The sequence below is a fragment of the Gavia stellata genome, chromosome 2 (genome assembly GCF_030936135.1).
Source record: "Gavia stellata isolate bGavSte3 chromosome 2, bGavSte3.hap2, whole genome shotgun sequence".
Taxonomy (NCBI): domain Eukaryota; kingdom Metazoa; phylum Chordata; class Aves; order Gaviiformes; family Gaviidae; genus Gavia; species Gavia stellata.
In genome coordinates this window covers 33,388,352-33,413,887 of record NC_082595.1, presented here as the reverse complement: position 1 = coordinate 33,413,887, position 25,536 = coordinate 33,388,352, and the positions used below count along the sequence as shown (strand labels likewise).

The 25,536-nt window shown below is 39.2% G+C and overlaps 1 protein-coding gene across 1 annotated transcript in view; it reads left to right on the top strand.

The window, feature by feature from the left end:
• Window positions 1–25,536, top strand: part of SMOC2 (SPARC related modular calcium binding 2) — a 149,554-nt gene that overhangs the window by 80,131 nt on the left and 43,887 nt on the right. Inside the window, exon 8 of the mRNA XM_059835164.1 lies at window positions 24,482–24,668. Within this exon, the coding sequence (XP_059691147.1) occupies window positions 24,482–24,668 (187 nt within the window). The remainder of the gene's footprint in view (window positions 1–24,481; window positions 24,669–25,536) is intronic.

Genomic DNA, 25,536 nt, shown 5'->3' with positions numbered 1-25,536 from the left:
GAGGAAATCCTGTTCTGACATAAAGCCTGCTGAGGCAGGGTCAGGCTGTCAAAATTCTTAACATATCTATGCCAAAAGTATTGGATCATGTGATTGTGACATATTTCATCCAGAACAAAGAATCCTAAATCAGAATTCATGGTCTGCTCAAACTATGGCTTTAGTGACTTCAGAAGTACCCAGATTTCAGCCACTGTACCTGGATATTCCGGTCATGTAGATTTGTCTTCAATTTCATTTTTGGATTTGGCTGTGCACACATGAATGGAACATGTAGCTTTTTATTTAATTTTCTGACACAACGGAGTAGTGTTTTATTGCTGCCATTTTATTACAAACTATCAGATTCAAGGCTTTAAAAATCTGTTACAAGATTTTATCAATTAGTCCCAGAGGGCTCGATCTAACAGGAGTTTCATTCTCAAAACACAATCTGGGAGAACACTGAAGTGCGTATGCAGTAATGTAGTATAGACTGGCTGCAAATGCAAATGAAAACAGTGTAACGTCTGCTGTAAATACATTCTTAATAGACTAAAATAGGGAATTTAAAGTGATTATGTTATTAGCGATTACGTGTCTGTATCTATATCAAATAGCTGCTTGCATTTATCTGTCCATATAATCTGCATCTGTTGGCAAAGTCTGTCAGTGAGTCTGACTAATGTGACAGAGTGACATTCAAAGATTTGAATGCAGTTTTTATTCCCTTGTCATCTGACTGCTTTAAAGCATTCGTACCTGTGAGTTTTTCTCACACAGAAACTATGTTGGTTGTCAGTGAGGTTTCTGTTTTGTTAGACTGCTTTGTTTTGTTTCTCAGAGGCAATTGGGATCCCTGTGTGCTGATCATTCCCTGAAAGTCACCTTCTTACAAAGGACCAAGACAAACCTTGTTCTGTACTCCAATGCTCCCGTTCATTCCAAACTGAACCTGGCTAATCTCCTCCTGCTATGCCTATCCTGGCAAAATTCAGCCATGAAGTTAAAAAAGCATGCATGAAAAAACAAAAGTATCATTTTCTTCCAGAGGAAATAAATGTAAGAGTTTGTGTGTCTGCCCAATCACATCAATTCTAATAGCCATTCCTCTCTAAGCATAGGAAAATGAGTAACAGCTCAGTGACTTTGTATTTATTCTCATTAATTGTTGCATTTTCCAGATGTTGCTTTTAATATTGACTGAAGATAAATTACGTGCAGTTGAAGATGTGTAAGCTAGCAAGAAAAAAATAAGATCCAGTTGCATGTTCCCAGTTAGATATTTATTACAAATTAATTGAAAGTTTTCTAGAACTATTTTGAATTAGGCTTTTTTCACAATGTGACTATCTGAGATATGAAACCAGGTATAACAGAAAGAAATCAAAATGGTTATCATAACAAACTGAGAAAAGAACACAGGGAAGAGGGGGAAGAAAATGTTTTAAAAGCTTCTTGCCTCCATTTTTCAGCAGGGTTTCCTAGTAGATCATGTGTTGGCCTGCAGAATCCTGGCCAATCTTCTGTTCTCAAATTTGCTTGCATTCAGCATTAAAAGGGGTCAGATGAGGACTTTAGAGCAGAATATGCACATATGTCCAAAGAGTCGCACTCAGTCTGAATGCATTGCGCCTATATTGGACACTCAGAAATTGAGTTTAAATGAATATACAAAGTAGATTTGCATAGGAAAATACCCTGAGTAGGAGTGGTTCATTAATTTCAAACCACTGAATTACACAGGAAAACCAGTGGTTTTTTCCCTGTTATTACCTCATTTCAGCCCTGAAGACATTGCTTCCTTCCAACAACTGGTGAGGTATCAGTCACAACCAAAGATGGGATTTGCATTCTCAAACTTGTGTTGTAAATACAGCCATTAGCTGTAGCTGGGGAAACCAAGAGCATGGGAATAAGTTGCTGAAATATAGGCATCTCATGCCTTCATATGGCCTAGGGTATCTGATATCTGCATGGGCTAGGAGATATGACACGCTACTGGAAATCTGTGATGTTCTGGCATGTAGGTGTGATAGTCCAGAGTACCTGAAATGGCATTGAATTGAGCCCTAAGAACCTCAATTCAAGCCATGAAAGGGAAGTAGAAGGCAGAATGATTGATTTTAAATAACTCTTCAAACGTATCATTTGGCTATTAAGTCCACACATGGATTTTGTCAATGGGAGCTCAGTCCATTACAGATGGGCAGTCAGTCTCTGCCAAATTCTGGTCAAGTTCAAATCCAGATATTATTAATGTGAACTTTATAGCTTGGGCTCATCTGCAGGTCATTCCCCTACACAAGAAAAGGCACTAGCAATTTTTCATGACATCTACAGCTGAAGTCTGAATGTTTTGTGATGGCCACAGATCTGGCTTTTGGGCCTTGTAAAATTTGCAGGTGCTGGAAGACATCAGCTGGTAGAATATTTGTTGTTTAGCCTGTTATCTCAGCAAGTTGTGCATGGAAGACCAAGAGAAAAGCATTGTGAGAAAGTTAAGTAAGACAAACTGATACAGAGGAGGACTGGAGGCTTCCAGGTCAACAGTCTTATGGCCTCTTCAGATTCTTTGGAATGGCTCTGGTTGCTAACTCACTAAATGTTCTTTTTAGAGTTTCTGAATGAACTCAATTATTTGGAGTGAACTATAATTTGTGATTTGTATTTTGCTATAAAAACAGCATTATTGAGAAACTGTTGGGGAGGTAGATGTATGAGGCACTGTCACGTCTTGTTGTATCCCCTACTGTTTTATTTTTAAATATTTTGAAGAGTAGGAGGTCGTTCTCTTTTCTTCTCTTCCATTTTTTGTTATTTTTCTGTTGAGAAACAGAATAGTTTCAGAGTAATATTCTTTTAGAATACTGGTTTCAAGACACTCCTTGGCAACTGAAAAACTCGTGGCTTTGAAACTACTGATTGTTCACACCATTAGGGCCAAATAGTAAATGGTTGACTTAGCTCCTAATGGAGAACTTTGTTTTACTTTTCAGTAGCAATTTTTAATGACACCCTAGTCTTGATTTAGCTATTACACAAACAGAGAACAGTACTCCTCACCCTCTTCACCTGTGAAGAAAATTACTTTTCATACTCTTTGGTCCTCTTATCTTTCCTTGCCTTGCCTTGCCTTGCCTGTCCTAAATTGGTAAAGGAAAATTACAGGTTTTTTTCAGTTCTTTCAGCCTCTTCCAAGAAGATAAAACTTTCCAGACTTCCCCACTGTGCTTTTATATTAATTTGCAGGCTGCGGGATTGTGCTTATTATAGTACTGTCCTATCTCTGATAATCCTTTTCACAAGCATTTTCATTTATCTTCATTTTAATTTTACATATTAGTTCAAAACCTTTATAAAGATCAAGCACTGGCATTTCCAGTTTTTTCCTCCCATTACAGGGGAAGATCCTCCCATCCTAAACCATTAAAAAAATAGAGTTCTGTTTTACATCCAGTTGATGTTCTTTATGCTCAGGATGTTCCAGGGTTTTATTGGACCCCCACTGTGGGGATAAAAAAAAAAAAAAGAAGAAAAAAAAAAAGAAAAGATCTGGTTTATGCAAGGTTGATAATTTCTATTTTACTGCATGTGTTAAAATTTGATGCCAAAAGATAGTAATCTTTCTTGACCACTTTTAATTATATCACATTACTTTCTGCCTCAAGTAAATGACACAACATTCCTTCTTGAAGTTCTTCTTTAGTTTTTGGACATGCACTCCCCCACCTACACAAAGCTTTCCACAGTTTACCAGACATCAGATTGCATAATCATAAAAGCATCAATAAGCTTCATACATCCTAAGATGGATGTCAGGCTAACAGTCTATATTTTAATGACAGATGCAAAAAAAAATCATGTAAATCATGTTAATGCACTGACACGTATTGGACTGGATCATATCTAAAGACATAGTCTTTCTGGGAAATAGATAAATCTTCCAGTAAAGACAGTCTGGATCTGGCTATGGCTATACTATGATTGCTGGGTGGTGTATAGAAGATAGATCTTCCAAATTTTGTAAGCAATTAGAAGTCTTAAAGGCACAGGAGCAGGCTGTCCCCATGTGCTGGAAGACAAGACAGTGGGGAAGAAGACCGGCCTGGCTGAACAGAGAGCTTTAGGTGGAACTCAGGAAAAAACCAGAGAGTTTATGACCTTTGGAAGAAGGGGCAGGCAACTCAGGAGGACTACAAGGATGTTGTGAGGTTATGCAGGGAGAAAATTAGAAGGGCCAAAGCCCACCTAGAACTTAACCTGGTGATGGCCGTAAAAGACAACAAAAAATGTTTCTATAAATACATTAGCTACAAAAGGAGGGCTAAGGAGAATCTCCATCCTTTACTGGATGCAGGGGGAAACATAGTGACAAAGGATGAGGAAAAGGCTGAGGTACTTAATGCCTCAGTCTTTAATAGTAAGAGCAGTTGTCCTCCGGGTACCCAGCCCCCTGAGCTGGAAGATAAGGATGGGGAGCAGAATGAACGCCCCACAATCCAAAGGGAAATGGTTAGCAACATGCTACACCACTTAAACACCCACAAGTCTATGGGACCAGATGGGATCCACCCAAGGGTACTGAGGGAGCTGGCGGAAGTGCTCACCAAGCCACTTTCCATCATCTACCAGCAGTCCTGGATAACTGGGGAGGTCCCAGTGGACTGGAGGTTAGCAAATGTGATGCCATTCTTCAAGAAGGGTCGGAAGGAGGCCTGTCAGCCTGACCTAGGTGCTAGGGAAGATTATGGAGCGGATCATCTTCAGTGCCATCATGCAGCATGTACAGGACAACCAGACGATCAGAGCCCAGTCAGCATGGGTTTATGAAAGGCAGGTCCTGCTTAACTAACCTGATCTCCTTCTGTGCCAAAGCGACCTGCTTAGTGGATGAGGGAAAGGCTGTGGATGTTGTCTACCTAGACTTTAGCAAAGCCTTTGACACTGTTTCCCACAGCATTCTCCTGAAGAAACTGGCTGCACATAGCTTGGGCGGGTGCACTCTTTGCTGGGTAAAAAAACGGCTGGATGGCCGGGCCCAAAGGGTTGTGGTGAATGGAGTTAAATCCAGTTGGCCGCCAGTCACAAGTGGTGTTCCCCAGGGCTCAGTATTGGGGCTGGTCTCGTTTAGTATCTTTATCGATGATCTGGATGAGGGGATCGAGTGCACCCTCAGTAAGTTTGCAGATGACACCAAGTTGGGCAGGAGTGTTGACCTGCTTGAGGGTAGGAAGGCTCTGCAGAGGGATCTGGACAGGCTGGATCGATGGGCCGAGGCCAACTGTATGAGGTTCAACAAGGCCAAGTGCTGAGTCCTGCATTTAGGTCACAACAACCCCATGCAACGCTACAGGCTTGGGGACGAGTGGCTGGAAAGCTGCCTGGCGGAAAAGGACCTGGGGGTGCTGGTTGACAGCCGGCTGAATATGAGCCAGCAGTGTGCCCAGGTGGCCAAGAAGGCCAACGGCATCCTGGCCTGTATCAGAAACAGTGTGGCCAGCAGCACTAGGGAAGTGATTGTACCCTTGTACTTGGTACTGGTGAGGCCACACTTTGAATACTGTGTTTGGTTTTGGGCCCCTCACTACAAGAGGACATTGAGGTGCTGGAGTGTGTCCAGAGAAGGGCAACGAAGCTGGTGAAGGGTCTGGAGCACGAGTCTTATGGAACTGGGGTTGTTCAGTGTGGAGAAGAGGAGGCTGAGGGGAGACCTTATTGCTCTCTACAATGACCTGAAAGGGGGTTGTGGAGAGGTGGGTGCTGGTCTCTTCTCTCAAGAGATGAGTGACAGGACAAGAGAAAATGGCCTCAAGTTGTGTCAGAGGAGGTTTAGATGGGATATTAGGAAAAATTTCTTCACTGAAAGGGTTGTCAGACACTGGAACAGGCTGCCAGGGAGGTGGTTGAGTCACCATCCCTGGAGGTCTTTAAAAGATGTGTGGATGAGGCCCTTAGGGACTTGCTTTAGTGGTGGACTTAGCAGGGTTAGGTTTATGGTTGGACTTGATGATCTTAAAGGTCTTTTCCAACCTAAATGATTCTATGATTCTGTAACTCCATCAGGGTCATTCCAATGACCTGATAGCTAGAAGAAAATGTCCATGTTCCATGCAGAGATGCCTTCCCTTCCCTGCTCCCCACAGCCAATAACCCTAAAAGCAATGAACATAGACAGTAACCTTTGCATATCTTTATCAATACAGTAAAGGCAGATTTTTTCTTGATTCTGTTGCACTTTTTTTGGGCAAGAGGCCCAGGTCAAGTGTGAGCATATAGAATTAAGCATCTAAATTTGCAAACTGGCATCTAAACAATTGTCCTGTTTTTTTTTCTGAAATATTGAGAATCCAATACTACTCTTGGGGTAAAGCCAGTAAAAAAAAATATTACAAAATGAAAGAAATACCTGGAATGTCAGAGACCTCTGAGACTCATATTTTCAAAACTTCAGTAAATTGGTGGTTATACTCTTGAACAAGAAGAAACCCTGTTTGGAATATAGATGGTAAGGAAAGTTATTCCATCACTCCAAGGATATCCACCAAACTCTCTCCTATATTTTGCAAGGTTAAGAACTCCTTATGTCTTCATCTGTGAGCTGATAAAAAATCTTGAAAATGCTAACATTAAGAAAACCAAAATTTTAAATTTCACTCTTAATTTTAATCAAAGGCATTCAGTGAGCGGTTCTGGCAAGATTATTCTGGTTTTATAAGACAGACTAGACTGTTCTGAGGAAAGCAATTTTCTCTTTCTTCCATGAGGATAAGTCAAATGACCAACTATCCACCTTTCCAATAATTGAGTAAGAAGTGTTTTAAAAAAGCCAAAAACAGTTATGGTAAAATATTCCCCTGTTAATATCTTATGTGAACTGTGGAATTCTACTACGAGATCTGGCCACGTTCTGCACAAAAAACTCTGACTGCTCTTAATGGAAATGCGGACCATGGAAGGACCAGTAGCCATGTGACATGAATCAGCCCTGGTGGCTGAAGTCAAAGTTTTACCTCAGTTTCGTGATATGTGCATTTCTGACAGTCTGAATTCATTTCTGGATGTTTCCTGATAGATCAGGTTATGGGCAGTCACAGGGGTTTAAATTTGGAGGGATTTTTAATGGGGTGATTTATCACATATGACTTCCAACTTTCTTATTTGCCAGACCATGTATCTCTGAACAAACTCCTTGAAAAGATTGATAGCTCATGTTACATTTCATGCATTGCTTGATTATTTTCCAATAAATTCTTGGCTTTTTCCTTTAATTCTTGAAAAACATGCTATATGACGCAGGAACTTTTTGAGGCTTCATCAATAATGTTAGCATTTGCCATTTGGTACAAAAGCAAGAGAAATTAAATTCCTACAGTGACTTCTGTGGGAGGAGCGGAATTCATTCCAAAACCTTTGTGTCAGCCACGTGTCTGCAATCCAGCTATTGCATCAGTCCAGGCCTTTACTGCAGCATCTGCTTTTATGGACTGTTAAGGTCCCAGGTTAATGCTGTCATCCACGGATCCTTTCCCCTAGCCTTCCCTTAATGCAATACACTGGCTTTTCTGTTTGGGACTGGTGCAGAGTCTCCTTTCCATGAAAAGCCACACCAAGGGTCATAATTGGCACAAGGGAACTTATTCTAGTCAAATTACATTGCTAAAGTTTGTAAAACCACTTTGAGATCTTTTCATCTGCAAGATGATGCTGTATATACCCCAAGTATTGTATTATTACTGGATTGCTTTCCTCTTCACTCCACCCTGTCCATCACGCTCTGTCCTCTCTCATAACAGACTAAATGCTAGATAAATGCTAGACACTATGTTTTTCCTGCACTCTGCACTGCCTAGAAATAACATTAACTATTGTTGCCATAATGCACTAGATTTCTGTGTTACTGGAGAAGAAGCAGTGGTTGAAGAGACAGACCACTGTTTTTCATTAAGCTATTTTTAATACCTGTTTTAGTTTAAGAACGGCAGGCCAAGTATCTGCATTCAACCACAAATAAAACTATGTTTAAATAAGATTAAGGCTGTAAATTAAATTTCAGATCTTAAATTCTCTTGGTGCATTACAGAACACAAGAGAAAAGAGCAGGCAAAGCTTAGTATACCAAACTGGTTGAAAACACAGGCTTCTCACTTCTTAGGGAACATTTTTAAAAGATACGCATTTTCAGCTGCAATTTCAATGTATTTTCAGGACGAAAATTCAAACAACATAAAAACAACATAAAAAGCCTTCAAAAATATGAGTAATTTGGCTCAAAACTCAAAATCTTGATTGGCCATTGTGATGCCTTGTGGGACATGTAATTTTGAAACTTCATTAGTTCCTTCTTTTTCAGGGGCTGGGGTCCTTAGGCTGACTATACATGCAGGATGTAATGCCTCAGAAAACTTGTAAGCATCTTGGATTTTGTGGCTCTCTGGGAAGTTCAACACAAAGAAACAACTTGTTGTGGGTTTTTGTTTTTGTTTTGTTCTCATTAAAAATCAAGTTTTTTATGAAAAACAAACACTTTGAATGAAAAACATCTTTTCATTTAAAGACCTGGTTTTCCACCAAAGAGAGTCACAATGGAATTTTTCAACTAATCCTATTACAGTCGTAACAAGCTGTGAAAAAATTTATATTAGCACTACTCAAACAGTGGCTTACCTTATTCCATTGTTTTCCAGTGAGATCTTGTTGTTTAAACTTCCCACTTTTATTGTCCTTCTTGAGTAAAGACAACTTATAAAATTGAAAGGACTTTTATTGTCCTCTGTTTGGATGACTGCTTAGATGCAGTTTTTGTTGGACTAGAATACATTGTAAATACATGAAGTCCTCAAATGTGGGTGACCTGTAATGCCCTTTAATTGTTTTCCCATGCACCCAGTAAGATCAGGGCAACAGACTGGTTGGTGCTTGATCTGGGAGCAGAGAAGTACAAAGTCAAATTAACGCCTCTTGTGCCCCCAAAAGCTGAGATACAGTTTTGGCAAGAAAGTAGAGAATAGTTCAGGACTGCAAGATCTGTCCAGGTTCAAATTGTAGGAATGGTTGAGTGTCTGCAATGCTCCCTCTCAGTCATTACGCCAAATTTTCAGGCCTGTATTGAGGCAAACTCCCATTGATGTAAGGGCTGATCCTGTCTGATTACGTTTACTTGTCATTTAGTGAATTCATGCACAGACTCTGTTACAATGGAGACTCTTAATAGAGGCAGGGGTGTGATTAGTTGCAGAGGTTCATGACCATCACACTCTGTCATGGTGCAGTTCACCCTTCTTTCACAACAGCACTGTGCCCAGTTATTCTGTCTGGCAAGGAGGTAGGGACCCTTTCTGTTGGCTTACTTACCTAATTGGTTTGGGAAGCAGAAGCATAAGTAACTTCTGATCTTGGATGTTTCCTCTATGACTTTTCCAAAACTCCCACCATGTAGCTAAAGCCATAATCTCAATAGCCCTTACTGCCTGAAGGTAGAGAGAATCATTATTCTCATCGCTCTCCTGTTTGGCTGAATAAAGGCTACATCCCACCTAGCTTAAGGGACTTACAATTTTAGAGTTCTTGCAGTTTCTAATCAAGTTCAAAAAGCAATTTAAGATCATTTTTTGGACATGATTTCTAGTTCCTTTGAGTTGATACAACAGAGAAGCAGCAAAGCCAAAAATATCAGTATAAATGTTAGTGGTTTGAAAGGTCACTTCTCCCCCTTTCCCTACCAACATCCCAAGTATGAAACAGTGACTTCTAATGTAGTCACACGTCCTGTAGTTCATCCCTTTAACTAAACAGTCCAATATAATAATAGCAAATGACTGTAGGAGGAGATGGTTTAGTTTCAACAGGCATGAAGCCTCATTTTACTCAGAACAGTGTAAATAGGAGTGATTCCACTGCAGTTAGAAGGGTAATACCACTGGAAGCCTTATGAGGAGAGAAGAGAATCAGGCCTGGAGGGGTTTTTTTAGTTTTCTTTTAATTTTCCTCTAAATGGGGACACTAGTGGTACAGGACTCATGATGGTGTTATTACCTCTCTTAGAAACACAGTGTACACTCTTTTCTTTAAGTAGCTAGTCTGTGGTATATCAGTCTGCTGGATCAGTGATAATAGGACAGTCCACCCCAATCCTGCTGCTATTGCATAGCTGGAATTCCTCTCGACTTTAATGGATGTGCTGTTAGCACAAGGGTTCAGCTAGTCCACTTGTATTGCTAGCTGAAAGAATGAACAAAGTATTTTCTCTTTATTACCTTTCTGTACAACTTAATTCTCTCCAGATGAGGTGATGTGTTTTGCACATTAAAGTCACATTCGGAAGCATTGAATATTCATGAATACCTTCATACATCTCTGAGAATATAATGTCACATAACTAACCATAGTGCTAGCCTCAAGGATGTCATGGTGCAGTCACCTTTTCAATACACTTGTCAAAAATGAGCCTGTGTGACTTTTATATGGAGCATACCCTGTCCACAGCAAGGCTAGAAGAAAAATGCCTTGCTTCGGACCTTTTTGCCCCTTGTACAATTGAGTAAGAAAGTTTGTGGGTCAGAATACTATCTGCAAACTTAATTCACCTTTTTTCGTACCTGCTTTTATTGGAGCCTTATGCAATTTTATCATAGTCTTTATTATCTCTAGCATAACTAATCATCCTCACTGTTGGTTGCACACACAGAATTCCTTGTTCTCTTTCCAGTCCTTTCTTTGCAGTCTGCTTTCTATTCTGTCAGTAGCTAATCTTCACTGCGTATTTCTCAATTTTTGCGTAGCTATCATTCTTCAGTGTCAAATGCTGCTGTTTCAGGCTTTTCTTGTAACACTGATTTCTCTATTCTTCCACCTTCTCTTTTTGACTATTGCAGCCAAAGGCATAAATTGGAAGCCTTATGAGGAGAATAACCAAGGAATAAAAGCTGTAGATTATGCTATGAATTTGCAGGCTGTATTCTGAAAATGCAGTGACTTCAAACCAAGCTGACAGTTCTTAGGAGCAACCAGTTGAACACTGCAATGCAGAGGAGAGAGAGTTTAATTCCTAGATTGAGTAAGCATGGAAAGGTGTCATTACCTATCTGTGTAGGATTTCAGAGACCATTTCAGGGATATCTTGTCCATTTGTGGTATCTACACTGTAGGATACCGAAGGATACCAAACTGGGGGAGCACCTAGATGTTTGATCCTGAAGTTAGTGGAGTATATTTTTGACGTTAATCCAGTGCTTTTCTAAGTAAGAATGTTCCCATAGTCAAGGCTGTGAGTTTTTTGTGGAAGTTCATTTGTGTTTTTCAAATAAAACTCAATGCAAGTGTCATAACATCAACACTGTTAGTCTGAATGACCAGTGCTCAGATTCTTGGCCTATATTCTGTGCCAATTATACTTCCTTAGGATGTCATTGGGGAGACTTAAGGAGCCTACAGAGTATTGTACGCAAAAACATCTGACGTCAGCTAGTGCAGAGAGACAGCGTGGTTTCATTGCTTACATTCGGGGCAGCTAGCCAGGAACTCCAGGGCTCTAACCCTGGCTTTGCTTCTGGGAGGGCTGCTGCAGTCTGGACAGATGCAAGCAGAAGCAAAAGTTTCAGCAGAGAGATGGTTGAGAGAGTGTCTAATACAGGGCTATTGAATACTATAAGGAGCTTTACAGACTTACATAGTATAGGAGGTAGAAGGGAAGAAAAATGTGTTGTTATGACCAGTAGAAATAGTTGCATTTCTCTAAATGAAAAGACACAAACTAGGCCCTTTCTCTCAGTTTTAATTTTGCATCTAGACTTCCTGCCTTTTTGTTCTGTTTGTTGGTTTCTTTGTTTCAGTCATGTCAATCATGACACTGGATTTTCACCCTTTCTCCTTGCAACTGATTGACAACTTCAAAGATTCTTCCCCTCTTTTCTGCAAACTGTACCTGCCATTGCATGGTTGCAATAAATACATATGTAGAAGAAAAGCAAAAAGAGGATGCCCATGACTTTGGTGCAAGAGAGAGCCTGTGTCTTTACCTCCACGTTATTCTTATGTAAATGAGCCTACAAGTATGAGGCAAAATTTCTAGTAATCAATGGTACTTGATATGGGACTGTTCTGTAGTTGTTCACCCAAGGCAGGCAGGCTTGTAAATAGACAGGCTTTTCCACTCTGCTTTAGCCTGGGTTTGTTCCTCCTGATTGATGAAAACAAGTCCCACTAAAGGCCCTTGTGGACTTCATTAATTATGCCAGGGGGTTGATTGGTTTGGCCCAGAATGCTTTATAACAATAGACAGATTTAATCAGCAACAGCTCTGGTTGCAACAGCTTCACAACCTCCTGGGAGCATCATGCACTGAGCTTCTTTTTGCATTATTTTCAAGCCGTCAAACAACCTTTAATCTTTGCAAATTAAAAAGAAAACAAAGCATACAATGTATGTATGTATGAAGAAATGTAGAAAGAACAACAGAACTTTCTTCACATGAGCTATAATAAAAACGTTTCCTTATTAGGTGACTGAATGCCAACATTGCTGTTTTCTGTGATGCTGGTTATCTGGAAAAGTTAAATATTTAGAATCTGTTTTATTTGAACAGTTGTGCCAAAAACAGTCCTTTGGATTTTCTCTGTTTGTTGTAGAGAGCTTCAAAATAAATGAGGCCTGAGGTAGTTGTACATTTGTGTGTGGGGAAACAGGATGGGAGCAGATCTGAAAGGGTTGAAAATATTTGTGGGAAACATGCTAAACAAACACTTCAAAAATAACACTTTCTGAAACCTGTTCTTCACTCTCACACACAATGGATTGTTGGGAAGTATTTATGCAAGGCTTTTTCCGTTGATACAGGTTGTTTGTGTGGTACGTTAAACACTTAAAACTAATAATCTTCTGGGCACTTAAAGTAACCATATGACACTGGGTTGTAAAGGATTAAAGATCGTTAGTCACAGTTTACAATTCTAATTTTACTGGTTCAAAAAGTCTTTGACTTTGCTACTATGCATCATCTAAGAAGCCTTTAAAATTGTTCTGGGTATGCTAGGGACTGACTTTTCTGTTGGTGATCCCTGCTGTGTACAGTGGAATGGTTCCAGTTTACAGAAGAAGAAATCGTGGCCTGTGATTTTTATTATGATAGGGGACCTTCCATCTTTCAGAAGCATAGGTATGTTTCAGAATCACACCATATTAGGTTTATCTACACTTGAGAGAACTATTTCTATTTGAAAACAGAGGTTAAAGTGGGGTCGAATTAGCTTTTTTCTTTTTAATTCACATTGCCCTTGTTTTTCTCCAAGGTTTGAAGGTAGAGCCAAGCCAAAGATTTGGCTTTGCTCTTGAAACCAAAGCACAAGCTGAGCTGTTTAACCGTGGCCATATGAGAAAAGAAAAAAAAAAGAAAGAGCTACATAAAACTATATTAAAAAGTTGGACCTGAAAGAAATAGTATTAGAATATTCTTATTGGCTTTTACTCTTCTTTGGCTCATCCTCTTTATTGCATACAAAACTTGGCCAAAATCCGTAAACAGACTTCTGTCTGAACGCTGTACCTCTCCTGTTACAAATACTGGCTTCTTACACGCTACATAAATATTGTGTTTTGGATATAATGTGCCGAGGTAAAGACCTGTACAGCATTTAATCTAAGATGAGCCTTTGGATTTGTTCACGGTTAAAGCAATGCAGTTACCTTTTGACCAGGGTTCATGTTCACGTTATTTGTCGAATCTCATACCGAGGACAAGAGTTAATGCATTCTGGAGCAGTGTGACTCAACAGATCATGGGACTTTACAGAATTTGCTTCTTGCTCTGTTAAAAGACTTTTCATGGCACAACACAGTTCTTGTAATTAGACACATGAGCAATAATATGCATGCTGATTTTCCACCTGCTTCCTGCCTTCTCTTTGACAAGATGAAGAGCAAGTCAGTATAAAAGTGGGCAGTTTTAAATTCATCTGTCATTAATAATTGGCTTTTAAGGGTGCGATTATATTCTCAGCATTAGTATGATTTTTGAATGTTGGGATTTTTTAAATCAATTAGGTTTGAAGGGTACATATCCGAGAGCCCCGGAGGTGGGATCATTCTGCTTAGCCATAGAAGAGGCAGTGGGAATGGTGGTAGCATAAACTTTTCCATTATGGCTGTCAAAGTAACATTCCCTGAAACTCTGAGGAAGAAAGGAGAAGTTCTGTTTCAACAGCCTGTTTAATCTCTGTATTCCTGCTCAGTGTCAGATGGCCAAATCCTTACCGTTTTGTAATGCCCATCCAGTCTGGTATGAGCTAGACAGAGGTGCATATTATATTGACCATTTTGTAAGATACTCTGGGACATGTAAAGGAGAACTACCTAAATGCAAAATAATGTTCTTTTATTTTTTAATATATCGGCATATTTTTTAACTGCGCACCTCGGATTACATTCCCATAAACCAGTCAGAAGTCCTCCTGGCTCCTGCTGGCTTCTGCGACAGTACCCAGGGTTCATGTCCTTGTGGTCTGAGATTATTGCAGTGAAATCTGAGAGGATGTAATGAACAAAAGTCCCACTACACTTTATCCCTGAGCCTTCCACCAGTGTCACTGAAGTGAAACACTCTGTGGGACACAGGTGGACGGGCTGCAGAGTACATGAGCAGGTTGCAGGGTGTGCCTGCACAGGGCAAGCCCTGTGAGCGGGGACCGAGGGAAGTCTAGCTCAGGCTAGAGTTATGCTCCTTCTTCTGTGGAGAAACCATGGCAGAGCATGGCAATACCTACTTTGCTTGTGCTTTCCCAGGGCTCACCTGAGCGATCAGGTGCCCTGGCAGGGCATGGGGAAGCAATCTCTGTCTCACATGTTAATGCAGGGAGTTGAGATTGCTGTTTTGTGGACTGACTGTGCAGCCCCCATCGCAAGCACCACAGCCACAGTAGATGGTGTAATGAAATAAATGTGTGAATTATGCAACAATTACATGAATTATGAAAAAAAAGAAACAAATATGTGAATTAAAAAAATTGCTTGATTCTTATGTTAATCTTGTTTACATCTTAAGTAACTATAAATCCAGGGGAGCTGTCTGTAAGGTGGTTGGAAATGAACTAATACTTCGAAAATAAAATGTAGATGAAGTGCAGCCACCTCAGGCAGGAGTTAAGCATTAAGGCTGGAAAACACTGCACGGTGCCAACAGCATTAGCAGTGTGAACCATCGGCAGGAATGTGGCACAAGCTGCAGCCAGTGATGCCACTGTACACCTCTGAAATTAAAATTCCTTGGGTTCCTAAGGTCACGTATCCAAAGTCATATCCAGGTACTGATGTAAGTATCTCAGTTTCCCAAATGGTGAACAGAAACAACTCCTGTTTCACTGAGGGGAAGCGCTTGGTTGATAAACTTTCCTGTAAGCTGGCTGGCTTATTTAAGTGCCAAAGTATGAATTTAGGCACCCCAGTTTGCACATTTTGTTTTGTAATTTTTAGTAGAGCTATTCAAACAAATACCCTCAGCTCACCTGGCAAAGACTTTCATTTTCACAGCTCTGTGGAAAAAGTGAACCAGCTTTATTTTCACTTCAAGTATTTCTTTAAAAATGAGAGATTTTTCCACTGGCAGAAGACTAACATTTGCTGGTCAATATACTCATAAAGCAAGAATGGTAGCTTTGCGCAATTTTGTTTAATGAATGAGCCTTTAGATTGCTATAGCAAAGTGGCCGGCTAGCCACTGTGTTCGGGAAAAGTCAGTGATTTTTCTTTGTTGTAATTTTGGGTGGTGGCTTTTTTGTTTGTTTGGTTTTGCAGTTTGAACACTATGGTGCTGCTCTGCTTTCGCAGGGTGAGGCAACCATACCTAGCAATAATAGTAACCGATGTTTCCTCTTATGTAGGAAAACCAGTTTTCATCCCATTTGGCAAATAACTGCTTTCAGTTGTACCCTTGCAGGATGGGTCAGTCTTTTGCGCAGTATCTTCTCTCATTTTAGGGGAGCCAAGTTAACAAAGTCAAGCAAGAGCACCTGGAGATGATAATCTATTCTTGTTCAGCCTTGTAATTGAGTGAATGTCCTCAACTCATTGAGCAAAAGAGGATGAGGGACCTCATCTCCTCAGAAGACCGGAAGATTTTTCACGCTCCTTGTGAAGCCTGATGCCATGTGATTGACCAGCTGGCTTAAAAGGATTTTTGATTTGTGTTAAGGTTGCATTCAAAGATCCAGTGTAGAGAATAGGGTGGGTGTAAACAGTTCTTGGATCAAGTTTGGCTAATGCAATCCAGTTTGCAAAGGCTTGCTATCATTTTAGCACACTGCTGTTAAGGATTTAACAAAAATGTGCTACTCTTGGTTCACTGCTTTATCACATTTCATAGATGCTATAATGTTTGACTTAGGATGTTCAGGATATACCTTTTGGCTCTAATGCAAAATGCATCTTTGAAATAACTCAGATTTATAACCTGATTTACACTAACTTCGTGTTAGTTGTCTACAGGAGGACTAAATGCAAATATTTAAACATTTAGAGCGGGATTCTGTCACGCTTGTAAGTGAAGACTAGTTTCTCTATGAGTTTTCATCAAGTCAGTGGACAGATCTCACTCTACTGGTTTATCCAATCTAAATAAGAATGGCAAAATTTAGAATTACATTTTTTTTAAAACCTGATAGCTAGTTTGATCCCTTATAATCTGTACAATGGCAGTGTGAGAACTCAGTAAAGGAGAAAAAGGATTATAAATGAATAATTGAGTAATTTAGTTATAATTCTGTGAGAGGAGAAATTTGAATACTTACATAATATTTCTCATCTCTTTAACCAAGAAGTTGGTCTAAAAATTAAACAAACAAGCAAACAAGCAAACAAACGAAGTGCTAAAATAGCAGGCTTTTCTGGCAAAACAGTGCTTTTTCTTTTACAATGTTGTGGTGACAGTTTTTCTCACAGCACTCCTAGTATTTCAAATTCCAAGAAAAATAGAGAATTGCAGAGGTATGTGGAAAACCTTCCCTAAACCAGAAACTCTTTTAAAAAAATCCAGTAGACAAGTGAGTTTGGATTTCAAATAAAGAGCAAGTCATCCTATTTTCATCTAAGATCTTTGTCTTATGGGTCCCCGAACTTCTGCCTGTTGGTAGAACCAGAATTTATGTATTGCAGAAATGTTGATTGTGTTGCAGAAATGTTGATTTGACCTAGTGCCACTTGGCTACTCAAACGCAGTGTAAAAGTTGAGAAAATCCTGGTGTATACAGGTAGATTGGATTGGCTGTGTCCATGTTCTTTTCAGGTAAAGCTAAACAGGAGCTGGTGGTCTCTGTGTTCTGGATCTTTGTTTCAATGGGCTCAATGCATTTCCAGATGATCCTCCTTGTGTCTTTGCATATGAAACCACATAGATAAATGAGAGCATCTGTCCGCGATTTATTCTGTTTTGTTCAGTGGAGTAAAGTACATAAATTAATCTTTAGGGCTGTGTTGAAGCCATGAGCTTTGTGTTTAGCCACAAACATCTACCCAAGCTCCAAAAGTGCAAAATAGTGATCAGCTGTACATTGAGAGTACTCTGCAAATGCACACAAGGGGCCTGAAATATTTGGTTCCCACAAGTTTTCACAAACAAGAATAAGTATGGGGAGGAATGTTGCCAGCTTTCTCCAGGCCTTGAGAACCCTCATGCTGATGCGTATCTGAACCTAATGTAAATCAAAACATGTGGCGCCAGATGAGTATTAATACTGTAATTTAGTCTTAGGTTTTGGTTGCTATCTAGATTTTGGGACTAAGGTTGAGTGTTTATTAATGTTACCTATTCTTTACAATCAGTACTTGGTCCACACGCAAATATTAGGCTTAATTGGAAACATACTTGCATGTGAATATATTCGGCTGAGGAATGATGTATTGTCCATTGAAATTAGTGGGTATTTTTCCATGGATTTCTACTGGGGGAAGATTGGGCCACATAAATACTCTTTGTTTGATTTAGGTTTATGAATAGTCTTTATAAGAAGCTAGTAGCAGGAGCAAAGTTGTTCCTGCATTTGTTTGTAGCACTGAGCTGCACTTGATTTCTATTAGAGATGAGTTTATTTGAAATGGTCAAGAGAGGGCAGGCAGGCAAATTCTGGTAAGAACAGGGTGTCTTAGGAAAGATTAGCATGAGATGCCCATACTTTGGCCATAAGGGATGAGAAAATAACTTTGTGTACATAAAGAGTATGAAGTTGGCATCTTAAACTACATTAATTACAGCACTTCATCTACCTCTTCAGAGAAGGAATCTGTCATGCTAGAGAGGGTCTAAACTCAGGCTGGAAACCCTGAAGGAATATGAAGCTGTGGAGTTACACCTCTCTTTCACTAGAATGAAATAATGTAAGGAATTTTTTTAATTTATATTAGCTAACATGCTTCCTTGAATGCTGTGTTTATAGCAGGAACAGACGTGTTGAATTGTGGGTGATGAAATTGGTCAGTGACAGGTAAAGAACCTGCTAGTTTACCTTGAAGGTGCATGTTGCTGGAGTTAGGAATAACAGGGCCACTGCTGTAATGGATCATTTTGCCATCTGGTCAACATAAATTTTTCCACAGGGAGAGCATAGCTTGAATAGAAGTCATCCCACTTCCCACTGCCTTTCTGAAGTGAACATTTCGGTCATATGTGGAAATACAATTTGGTGTTGTGCGGGTGGAAATCCATTCAATGAAATTTGAAGACTGTGAAAACTAGCTGAAAATAGAAAAACACATTGCAATCAGTTACCTTGGGGCCTATTAACTTCACTGGTTCAAGAAGGGTTCATCCTAAGCAAATGGATTAAATTCTTATCCTTGTGAGATGTGAATTTGTTGGAAGGTTGCATGGGTGTCAATAGGATGACTAATTATCCATCCTAATTATTATGGTTTTAAAATAAACTAGCACAGAACTTGTGTAAATCAATATTTGAAGTGTTCTGAAGGGTTGCCTAAGTTAGGCTTAATTAAATAGGACAGACAGATGATTTGCATAACACTTTAATTAGCAGAAATTGTCATACAATTTAACTCTCTCTATACTGAAATTTGGACATTAATATGTTCTGTCTGTATATCCTCTCAGAAACATGGAAGAACTGCAATATTAACTGTCTCTAATGTTACTGTGCACTCCTTCAGAGCGTGCATATCACTTTTCGGAGTATTTTTGTTCACAGGTTTCTCGTTACCTGCTTTCTATAGAGGACATTGAGCTTCAATCCCTAATAAAAGATTCCTTTACTGTGGAAACCAGGCTGCCTAAATTGTCCTTTCATGGCCCATTATGGTAATGAGAAAAGGAGGGAGAAGGAACCAACTGAAAATGGAATTTCTTGGAATGGATTCTATTTGTCATATACACATTGTGGAGTTGAGGAAATTGAAAGGAAATGTTTGTATAGTGGCAGGAAATGTTAAAGTAGCATACAGACGCCTTTGTAATTTTCTGCAGATTTGGCAACTTGTTTCTGCAGAACACACTGAAATTTAGACATCTACACAGCCATTCACATTTAAGCAAAAAAAATCCCCTAAATTATTTGGAATCATGAAAATTCCACATGTTGGGAGAAGCTGTGATAAGACACAGCACAACAACTGCCAGAATTTCTGAAACAAGGAGCTAAAACATCTCCTGTTACAAGACTAACAAGATGATTATCATAACTTACATAATATGGTGCTCAGTGTTTTAGATATGCTACAGACAGATTCACAGTTACATGGTTTATTCAGCGTGACTTTTTCAGAAAAGCCACCTCTTTTTCCTCCAGGACATTCCCTAGTAAACATTAATTAGCAGTTTAAGTAACCCGTCAGAGATGAATAAATGGACTCTTTCATAAATAAGGATTTATTTATAATAAATAAATTATAAGCTTACAATATAACAGCTTATAATAAGTGTTATACCCTAGTACTATTGAGGTATTTTTCTGTTCGTGTAAATTAACTTGATTCATTGAAATGCAGACTGTTTTTCTAGGGGCAACAAGAACTGACGCGATATTCTATACAAAACATGAAACTTATCCACAGAGTTTGTCATTAGCTGGAGCATCTTTCGCATTGACAGAAGATGGAGCATTTCAGATGGTTATTTGTAATGGACTATGAAGCCATCTTGAACCAGAACACGAAAAGTGTATTCAGTAACAAACATTTAAATTAAAAAGGGAAGAAATGGAATAGCAATATGACATAGGAAGAGCAACATACATTACATTTAAAGGAGGTTTTTAAACTGATTCAAAAATTCCTTTTTCAGAGTAAGTAGATGGTTATCGGGTGGTACAAGGCTCTTGTAAAACTCGGTAAAATATGCCTATTTCCTTATGTGATTGAAATTTGTGTGTTAAATCCCTCATGCTTAAGAACCTGGAATAAAATATAGTTTTGTGTAGAAACTGCAGGAAGTTTTTTTTTCAGTCTGAGACAAAGGATCCCAACTGAGCTCAAGTGTTGCTGGCTAACATGGTAGACTACGTGGAAAGGATTTTTCAGCCATGTCTAACTACTTTATTGAACTAAGACACTTGGAAAAGCATCTCTCTTTTTCCAGCAAGACAAAACTGAAGGAACTAAGTGAAAGAACAATGGTGTAAGCATATTCCCTGAAAAGTTGAAGCTGGAGTGTCAATGCTTTTCTCTTCCCAGAAGGAATGTTATTGTAGTAACACACTCCATAGAAAGTTTGATGTATTTTAATGATTAAGGTATTTATCCTACTTTTATTGTGGCATAGATCTTTTTCCATACTGTTCACTTTGTGAACTTCTGGTATCCATCTGTTACGGTTCCAGATCATAGTTGTCAGATTGTTTGGAAAAACTGTCAGGCATTTTCTAAGTTAATGACATTTATCACTGTTCTCCTGGCAAATGAACGTTTGTTAACCATGACTCTTCTGACATTACAAAGGCAATTATTTGCAGCACTATGGTAGCTCTGTGATAAGAGCTCGTAGTCATCACAGGCTACAATTTCATCTTTCCATTACTCCTGTGGTATATAATTGAAAGAAAAGTTTGAAAGGGAATGAATGGTTCCCTCAGAGGGGAAATTATACAGAGGCCTAATATTCTGGTTCTGGGAAAAGTAGGCAGGATTGTAGGTAAGCACTTTAGAGCAGTTTTCATTTACTTTATCTACGAACAGTGTTCTAGTGAGGAAAGCAAACAGGGAAGTCCTAATGGTTGCACAAATGGTCATGATAAGTGTACAAAAACATTGGGCTCTGCAGAAATTACTCTTCTGGGGAGTCAGTAAGCATATTGCTTGATAGTTCATTAGCCTTTGTGTAAGGAAGGGAAGTAATAAACTATTCTGCACTTTTGGTGAATAAAATGAATGGACTGGGTTCAGCAGATATGTGATAAGGCACATAGAGAACTGACAGACATAATGTCCATCACACTGATTTATATTTTTTCCAGTTTGTCAAAAATAATCTACATTTTATCTGACAACTAGTTTACAACTAGTAATAAACTCCTCTTCTTGTTACAATTTCCCATCTGTAGGGGAAGAGTAAGAAATTAAAGGTTCCAAGAAGGGGAAAGTCCCTCCTGAAAATACCATAGTTTCTTTTATATAAGTTCTTTGTCTTGAATGCCTGTGCTGTTGCTTGCTCTTCAAAGGCAGATTTCTTCATCACTAAAGTCCTCCGAGTCACAGGACTTAGCGTTTGGCATGAATCCTGTTTTTTTGTCTATTTTTCATACTTTTGCCATTTCATCTTTAAACCTTCCTTTGATTACTGTCACTGGCTGTCCTCTTCCCCATTCTCACTTGAAATATTAAGTTCCACCAGTCTTCTGACTGTCCCTCCTAAAGCCATAAGCCACATTTGCAACCCTCTTTTGATGTCTCTCCCGTAATACTGCTTCTCTGTACCTCTGAGACTTAAAACCAGACATAAGGGAGAAAAAGGACCAGATCAAACCTGACCTAGTGCCCAAGAGACAAATTTCTAGCTTGAGCAGCAGCTTGTAGAAAACCTTGCCTTGGCAAGTCACTCAAGAGAGTAAAGACCATTTATCTAGGTCTGTAACACCTGCTCCTAAATCACCACAATGGAGGTGACTGCACTGGCCCATGAGTCCAGTGATTTTAAGCCAATAGTGCAGTCCTTTGCTGCTTGTTTCAATCAGTGGAAACTAGAGCTGCCGAGAAATTAGGTGCTTTAGCTTATGCTCACAGCTGAAACAGTGCATAACTGCTTCTGCACTGGGAATTCTCCATCACACCCTCTCTGTACTGTTACATTTTGTCTATCTGGATGACCTGACTATGTAGTCTCTATACGCCAATGTATTTTCTAAACAAAGCTGAAAGCATGAAAATGTATCACTCCTCTTGCAAGAGATAATAATACCTGTACATCTGCCAGATTATGTTGCTAGTTACAAGGATGTAAAATGAGAGAAGGTCACAGTAGCTTATGGAATGGTACCAAGGTTTATCAGTATGAATGAGAAAAGAATTTAGTGGAGTTTAAAGAGGAGTAATGATTTCCTCCCTCTCACTGCAGCTGCTTCACCCCATTTGCTCCTTTATGCTTGATTATATACAAAACATAAAAAGTGAACAACTAAGCTAAGTGATTTGTTTTCCAGGGTTGTCGTACCTTGTAACTTGCTAATCATTATAATCCAGATTCACCGGGGGAAAGATTTATTTTGGCTACTCTACGAGGATGTTGGCGATGGATTTCTAATCTGTGAAACCATAACTATTTCTGTGAAGGTTTTAACATGCAAATAGTTAGCTATTTCCCTTTTTTAATGGAGACTTTCTGTCCTCACTACACTGATTCTCTAAGTACAGTTTATTATCTAAACACTGGTGCTTTGAGAGCTATTCAATCTCTGATTATGTCAGTGGGTAGATCAAGAGAAAAACATGCAAAATCAATCAATTTATCTAGCTGCCCTGCTCAAATACCATATGAAACAAAAGAGGCAAAAAATATCAACCAAAGAACTGAAAAAACACTCCATCTGTGCCTTGTAGTCAAGTTAGCAAGTGATATGCTTGTTTGTTAAACCTTTTACTTGGATTGGAACAAAATACACTGTTTTGGAAACCAGGCCATGGTATAGATGGAATTGTGTGCTGCGTAAAGTGTGAAGTTGCTTAACATCCTGCCACCTCTTCCCCTGCAACAGAAGTCCTACTAACTTTGGTCATCTGCATTTGCAAGAAGCTGGCAAGGAGCAGTAGCATTCTGGACATAACTAGTGACTTTCTGTCAGTTTTTGCCTACAATTTGCAAAGCATTTTCTGAACACTGTGAAAAAGAGTAAATGAGACTGGAGCTAGAAAATCCAGTCAGGATTCAGCTTGTTCTTCTGTTGGTTGAACTGTGAAAAATCAAGAAGTAAATCCTGCTAGAGATTCAGAGAATAAGTGTGTCACTAGTCTTTAACTGACTTGAAAGAAGAGCAAATATTACCCATAGATTTTTTTGGTAACATTAAAAGAGCTTTTCTTTAACTGAAGAGAATCCTTTGTTGTTTTAATTTCTAGTAACTTGAAATTTTCCTGTCAGTGATTTGTGTGTTTGTAGAGTGCTTATAGTTATCAACATTCTTGTTTTTCAAATATTTAATTTTTGTTCACTGGCATAGTTTGAGAATTATACAGAAGCTGTTTTATTAACCACCTAAATTCCACATGATAGGAAACTGACTTTAAAATTCCTGGAGAAATAATGGCTTGAGTAAATACTCTGTCTCATTTATTATCTCTGCAGTGCCACATATACCAGCTTAGTAGTGATCAAAAATCCTCGGCAGAGGTGGTTTTCTACTGGTTGGTGTGAACTGACTGGCAATCTCAGGCCCTGGGGTTTCTGCTCTTTGCCCCCTGGTTCATAGTTTCATGTAAAGGCTAGGAATGTGTCGACATGGGAGCTTTTCTCACATGCAGAAGAGATCTGGGACATATTGTTAATACAGAGATAAAAATGTATTACTTTTTCTTGTGGATCTTTGGTTTCCAGAGCAAATGATATATCGCCAATACCAGAGTCACCAGAAAAGAAGGTGGAAGAATTTTTACTGTATTAAGAGGTTGTTCCAAAACTGGAAAGAAATAGCAGAATATAAACTGAATATCTAGAGGAATAATTCATATAAGGAATCCTAAGAAGTTGGATTTTTACTGTTCCCTCTGAAAAGAAATAGTAGTTTAGGGGCTGTGGAGTGGGTAAGGATTTTTTTAAGGTGGCAGAGAAAGTATTTGGTTAACCAAATATAGGAAAGGGGGTGTCAAGATATTATTAGGACTGTATTATGGAGCAGCTGCATGAAAAGGAAACTAAAGTTCCCAACAGTATACAGCATAAACCAATGTAGCTGGTATTTGAGCTGTAGCAAGCCTCTTCAAATACAATCCTTATATGCAATCAAAGAAAGATATAAAAACTGTTTGATAAATCTAGTAGGCCCTTTCTGTATAGTTTCTTCAGTATTTTTTCTTTTCCTTCCAAAAGCATCATCATGTGATCAAGAACTTCAGTCAGCCCTGGAGGAAGCTAAACAGCCCCAGAAAGACAATGTGTTCATCCCAGAGTGTGCTCAGGGCGGCCTCTACAAACCAGTGCAGTGCCATCCTTCCACGGGCTACTGCTGGTGTGTTTTGGTGGATACGGGACGTCCCATCCCTGGTACATCAACGAGGTGAGGGAATACACGTTCAGTGCTCAAAAGTTGCGGTGAGAAGATGTCTTATTGTGCATGTACTAGCATGTAGATTTCTATTGCTGGTGGAATTATATCATATAGTTTTCTTCCACTACGAAGGTGAAGTGAAATATTTCTAAGAACCATCAAAAGTTAAAACCAGATGGCCTCACTGCAATGTCACAGGCAGTTTGCTCCCCCAGTCCTCTTTTTTACTTTCTATTTTGTGCTGGGAAGCCAAGGCTTGGAGCAGATGATGAATAAGTCCAGAGGAAACCTCACACTCCTTAGCCTGAATATAGGAGAACCAAGTAAGATGGTCTTTGACAGAAACCACATCCAACCTCAGAAACGTTCAGTTATTTTTCCAGCAACCTCCTCGACTATTTCATATGACTGGCTTTGATGGAACAACTGCTTGGGAATCCAGGGAGAGGAAATATCATTTTAGTGTGTTATTAATAGAAGCTTGGAGTTCAGTTGTCTCAGCTGAGCCGGATACATGGTGAAGTGTTGTTAGCCACATAGAGCAAATGTAGGCAAAGGCAAGTATCAGGTTCCAAAGGATGTTATTTAGGCTGGTTATTGAGGTTTGGCCCTTGAAGGAATGCTATAGAAGCTCATATAAAGCTGACAGACAGTATGGGTTATCTTGATGCACTCATCAATCTTTCCAAGCTTAAGCCAAAATAATTTTTTATCATTTGAATAAGGTTTGTGAAAAAACATTATAAGCCACTTGCTGTAAAGTATTATATTCTTGGGGAGTGTTTTTCACATATTCTTCAAGTGCTGATTTACTGATAGCTGTTTATACCATAGTCTAGACCATGCCAATTACAATACCAGCTGAAGTGAGCATGAT